We start from the raw sequence: 6,018 nt of genomic DNA on the forward strand, positions 1-6,018 counted from the left end.
AGGCAGTGTTCCCTGATTTAACCCTGAGTTTAGCTAATCATTGATTTTTAGATTCAGAATACATTGTAGTGGGAGCACTTACGATACCCAAAAAATCTTAGAAAAGAATTATCCACCTGGAAGGGAGGGTAGGTAATGGGAAGAGGGGGGTAAAGGGAGGAAAATGGGAGATATTTGTAATACTATCAACAATAAAACATGTTAAAAAAAGAATTATCCATTATGTGGAATCTGATTTTTGTTTTATGATTAGAAATTTGTATGACCAGTAATATATTGAATCATAGCTACTGACTGCATAAGATATAAGATATTGAGTCTTTAAAATTCTTCTTGGACTTGTGGAATTCTGTAAAAGCTAGTATCTGGAAAATCTCTTTAGGAATTGTGGTTGTGGATGAATTGCATATGCTGGGAGACTCTCACCGAGGGTATCTGCTGGAACTTTTGCTGACCAAGATTTGCTACATTACTCAGAAATCAGCATCTTGGTGAGTATCTGAAATAACTACATTCCTGAGATTCTAAACAATGTTGAGAAAGTGTCTGCAAAAGTTCATAATAAATCCGAGTTACATAAATTAAAGGAGAAGAGTATTTATTTAGTACAAACTCATAGTAGTTCATTTTTGTTCCAAAATAACTACTTAAGGATGAGAAATATTTTAGATTATTTTGTAAACATTCTTACTTTCTGACTGCTGACCACTTTTGTGATAGAATTACTATTATTATTATTATTATTATTTTCTGTGCCTTGCATAGCTCTGGGATGGGCAGGGCTGCCCGCTCCCTGGGTTGCCAAGGGCTGCTCTACTTCTCTGTTCTGGCCACAGGGAACAGAGGAGTTTGTGGCAGCAAAGCTTGAGGGGGAAGCAAGGCAAGCCCATCCCCACCCTGGCCACCTGGGTGACCTCCTCACTGAAAGGAACCGGAGATGAGAGTTACACTCACCGCTGACCTCCATGAGACTAAGAGTATGATAGAATTTTTTTAAAACCAGTTTTTATATTTTTTTAGTTACACACATATCTTACTTAAGTAGTCAAGGCTAATTTGTACTTTTTAAAAAATTTGATTTGAGAGAGAGAGAAGAAGGGAGGGAGTGAGGGGAGAGAAAAAGAAAGAAACATCATTTTGTTGTTTCACTTATTTATGCATTCATTGGTTGCTTTTTGTATGTGCCCTGATGGAAGATCAAACCCACAACCTTGGTGTATTGGACGATGTTCTAACCAACTGAGCTACCCTACCAGGGCCAGTCAAGGATAATTTTTAAAAGTAATATATTTTTCTCTCCCACTTCTCAGAGGCAACTAGTTGCAATTCTTAAAGCTTTATGCAAATTTTATTTACAGTGGTATCTCTAAATGCAGCTACTTGAGTTTTTAGTTTTAACATTATATGTGGACTTCTTATATGGAAAATGAAGATCTAGCTCTCTCTTTTTTTTTTTAAATCCTCACCTGAGGATGTGCTTTTATTGATTCTAGAGAGAGAGGAAGAGAGAGGGAGAAAGAGAGAGAAATATAGATTTATATTGATCCATACGCACTCCAGTTTGTCCTGGGTACGTGCCCTAACCTGACTGGGAATCAAGCCCACGATCTTTCAGTGTACTGGACAATGCTCCAACTAACTGAGTCATACCAGCGGGGCCATTCCCATAACTTTTTGCTTGAGTTAGAGCCCTCTTTTTGGGGTTACCTGGCTTTTTCTCTTGGTTTACTTCCTCATTTTACTGGGGGTATCTTTCAGGAGGTTTCACTTTATTTCAGAGTATAAGCTTTTGTGAGTATAAATTTTAAAAAAATTTTCATGTCTGAAAATGTCTTACAGTTATTTCATAGATTGTCTAGGTCAGTGGTCGGCAAACTGTGGCTCGGCAAAATGCTGCTCGCGAGCCACATGTGGCTCTTTGGCCCCTTGAGAGTGGCTTTTCCACAAAATACCGACTTCTGCGCATGGGCCGCGAAGTTTCAGTCGCACTGTACGTGCGCACCCGCATGTGGTATTTTGTGGAAGAGCCACACTCAAAGGGCCAAAGAGCCACATGTGGCTCGTGAGCCACAGTTTGCCAACCACGGGTAGGTATAAAAGTCAAGGTGACATGTAATACTTTCAACAATAACAAATTAAAAATTTAGAAAAAGTCAAGGTTTAAAAAAATTAGAGTTTTCAGGACATTATTTTCTCATAACTATTGAGAAATTCAATGTCATGCTTATCCCTTATCCTTTGTATAAATATTTTCATTTTCTCTGACAGTTTTTAGGAACTTCTTTTCTTCCGCAGTGTTGTGAAATTTCATATTGATGTGTCTTGGTGTTGATTTATTTTCATTCACGTGCTGGATACTCAATAGATTCTTTCCATCTGGGAGTTCTTCTCTTTCAGTTTAGAAAGATTTTTTTTTCAATTTAAGATTTTTATTTTTATTGATTTCGGAGAGAGGAAGGGAGAGGGTGAAACATCCCTGATGAGAGAGAATTATCAATTGGCTGCCTCCTGCAAGCCCCCAACTGGGGACAGATCCCCCAACCTGTGCATGTGCCCTGTCTGAGAATGTAACTGTGACCCCCTGATTTATGGGTCGATGCTCAACCAATGAGCCACAATGGCTGAGCTAAGGTTTTTATTTTATTTATTTTCTTAGAGAGAGAGGAAGGAAGAGGCAGAAACATTGATCAGCTGCCTCTCACATACCCCCAGCAGGGACTGAGCCCAAAACCTGGACATGTGCCCTGACTGGGAATTGAACCAGCAACCTTCTGGTGCATGGGCGATGCCAGTCAACTGAGCAACATTGGCCAGGGCTCAGTGTAGAGCGATTTTAACACATCTCCTGCAGTATTGTAACTCAATAGTGATATAACTAATACAATTAGCAGATTTGACCTAATGGATAAGTGTAGAACAACTTCCAAATAAAAGCATAAACTTTTTTTTTTTCAGTTATACATGGAACATTTACCAAAAAAATGTACCATGTGCTGGTCCTTAAAGCAACATATTTTAAAGGATTTAAGTTATTTAACATATATTTTCTTAACTTGGGGTAATGAACACACAATACAGTCTACAGGTGATGTGTTGTAGAATTGCACACCTGAAACTTGTATAATTTTGTTAACCAATGTTACCCCAATAAATTCAATAAAAAGGGGAAAAAAAGAAACATTAGTTGTAGCTAGATAATGGGGGAAACTAGAAGAATTGAGAATTTGGTAAGGAATGACAAAATGTGCAAGATGGTAGGATCCAGTCCAGTTTACAGGTAAGTAACAAAACCTAAAAGTAAATATATAAATAAAGAAAATATATTCTCTGACAATAGTGGAATTAAGCTAGAAATAAATAAAAGAAAAACATATTAGAAAATTCCGTTGTGTTTGGAAATTGAGAAATACATTTTGATCCATTTTGAGTCAAAAAAAATAATCACAATAGAAATTGGAAGATAGTTTGAACTGAAAGTATAATAAAAAATATTTCTTAACAAAACTCGTGAAATGCAGCAAGAGTTGTTTTTAAAGGGAAATTGTTAGTATAAAATATATACATTATTGAAGAAGATAGTTTGAAAAATTAATGAATTGTCCATCTCAAGAACTTAGAAAAAGAATTGTAAAATAATGCCACAGAGAGTAGAAGGAAAGAAATAGACAAAAGCAAAAACTAATGACAAGGAAAACCATTATTCAGAACATTAAAAAAATGCTACAAATCAATAAGAAAAAACAGAACCCAATATATCAATTGGTAAGGCACTTGAACAGGCATTTATAAGGGTATCAAAATGGTCCATAAACATGAAATGGTGCTTAATCTGATTAGCAATCAAAGGAATGTAAATGACCTCTTCAAAGAGACATTGCCATGCACTGTCCAAAATGACTAACACGTTGGTACTATCTCTTTGGAGAATAGTTGGACATTAAGAAAACTGAAGATCATCTATGACCCAGTAATTTTGCTCCTAGGTATACCCTAAGGAAATGTATGCATGTGGCACCAAGGGACATGACCAAAAATGTTGTTAGCAGCACTATTTGTAATTAATACTATGTATCCTTTGACATTGATTTCATTTGTTTTTCACAGCCAAGCAGATTTAGCCAGTCCTCTGTCTTATGCCGTGCAGATCGTAGGCATGAGTGCTACTCTTCCCAATTTGGAGCTTGTGGCTTCCTGGTTGAATGCTGAACTCTACCACACTGACTTTCGTCCTGTACCACTGGTGGAGTCAGTAAAAATTGGAAATTCCATATATGACTCTTCAATGAAGCTTGTGAGGGAATTTCAACCCATGCTACAAGTGAAGGTAAGTCAGTACTAAACACTAATGTCAAAAATTAAACTTTTGTTAAGAGGTAGGTTAAGTATATAGTAGAGTGGAAAAAAACATCATTTTTGTCATCAGACAGACCTTCCTCTGTTACTCAATTTATCTTGATACGGCTGTGATATTAGTTGAATCACAAAAGCTCTCTGAATGTAGTGTCTTCATGTGTAAAATGAAATATAATACTTTAGTATTATAAGAATGAAATAGGATTTTTAAAAATTGTCTAGCATCTAGAAAGTGCTCGATAAATTCCTTCCCACGCCTCTAAATACACTTAAAAAGTTTTAATTCACAGTGGTTTTCTGAGCCTGATTCTTTAAAAAAAATACATATTTTTGTTGATTTTTAGAGAAAGAGGAAGGGAGAGGGATAGAGAGAGAAACATAGAAACATCGATGAGAGAGAAACCTCATCTATCAGGTGCCTCCTGTAAACCCCCTGCTGGGCATATACCCTGATCGGGAATTGAACTGGTAACCTCTTGGTTCCTGGGTCAACACTCAACCACTGAGTGACACTGGCCAGGCAAAGCCTGATTCTTCAATCCTGAGCTTAGAGAACTGATTCACCATCTGTGAAATGAGGCATCTTCTATTTTTATGCAGAATTGTGTCTCTGATTATTGAACCAGCAAAGGGTAAGTTTAGAGTGAGTGGATGGATGAATTAATTCAGTTATACACACTGACCTTCCAATTTTAAGAACTCACTGAGTCACCACTGGGCTTTCACCTATTCTTTGTTCTGCCTGAAATGTCTCCTCTGTCCCTCACTTACCTTTGATTAAGCTAACCCCTTGAAGACAGGACTTTGACTTTCTCTTGCTCACCATTATATCCTCATTGTCTGAGGGTTGGAGGTCAATAACTATTAGCTAAGTGAATAGAAACTATTTCCTTCTCACCTTGTATCATAAGGAGGTTTGTTCCTTTTTTTCTTCTTGTTTTATTACTGACTTTGTAACTGATTTTTATTATGCCTTTGAGTAGAAAACAATTCCCCATGAAGCAAAATGAGTGATGTTTTGAAAGTGCCACTCTGTTTCTTTCTTTTCGTAGGGAGATGAGGACCATGTTGTTAGTTTATGTTATGAGACCATTCGTGAAAACCATTCAGTATTACTTTTCTGTCCATCAAAGAAATGGTGTGAGAAGCTGGCAGACAACATTGCCCATGAGTTTTACAATCTACACCATCAAGCTGAAGGTAAGTTACTAATTGAATCACTGAGCCATGCTGGCTGGGCTGAAGTGTATAATTTAATCAATGTTAACACATATATGTACCTGTTTAACACCCACTATAATCAACATATAGAACATTTTTATCACCCTAAATATTTTTTTTTGCTTTTTTATTATTTCCCTATATCACCAGCCCCAGGCAACCACTGATCTGCTTTCTGTTTTTCTACACTAGTTATGCCTTTTGTAAGAATCCTATATAATCCTATCTAATAAAAGAGAAACATGGTAATTAGCGTATGACCGCTACCCTTCCCATTGGCTAATCAGGGCAATATGCAAATTAACTGCCAGCCAAGATGGCGGCCGGCAGACAGGCAGCTTAAAGCAAACATGAGGCTTGCTTGCTTCAGTAATGGAGGACACCAATGTTCCCTGCCTGCCACTGCAGGCCTCTGAGCTGCAACTCTAAGCAACTATGTTACAA

At 37.2% G+C, this 6,018-nt stretch overlaps 1 protein-coding gene across 1 annotated transcript in view; it reads left to right on the forward strand.

Annotated features, from left to right (window-relative positions):
* Positions 1-6,018, forward strand: part of POLQ (polymerase (DNA directed), theta) — a 92,739-nt gene that overhangs the window by 3,439 nt on the left and 83,282 nt on the right. Inside the window, exons 3-5 of the mRNA XM_015558478.1 lie at positions 383-491; positions 4,105-4,324; positions 5,406-5,649. Coding sequence (XP_015413964.1) covers positions 383-491; positions 4,105-4,324; positions 5,406-5,649 — 573 coding nt within the window. The remainder of the gene's footprint in view (positions 1-382; positions 492-4,104; positions 4,325-5,405; positions 5,650-6,018) is intronic.

Source organism: Myotis davidii, unplaced genomic scaffold (assembly GCF_000327345.1).
Source record: "Myotis davidii unplaced genomic scaffold, ASM32734v1 scaffold292, whole genome shotgun sequence".
NCBI lineage: Eukaryota > Metazoa > Chordata > Mammalia > Chiroptera > Vespertilionidae > Myotis > Myotis davidii.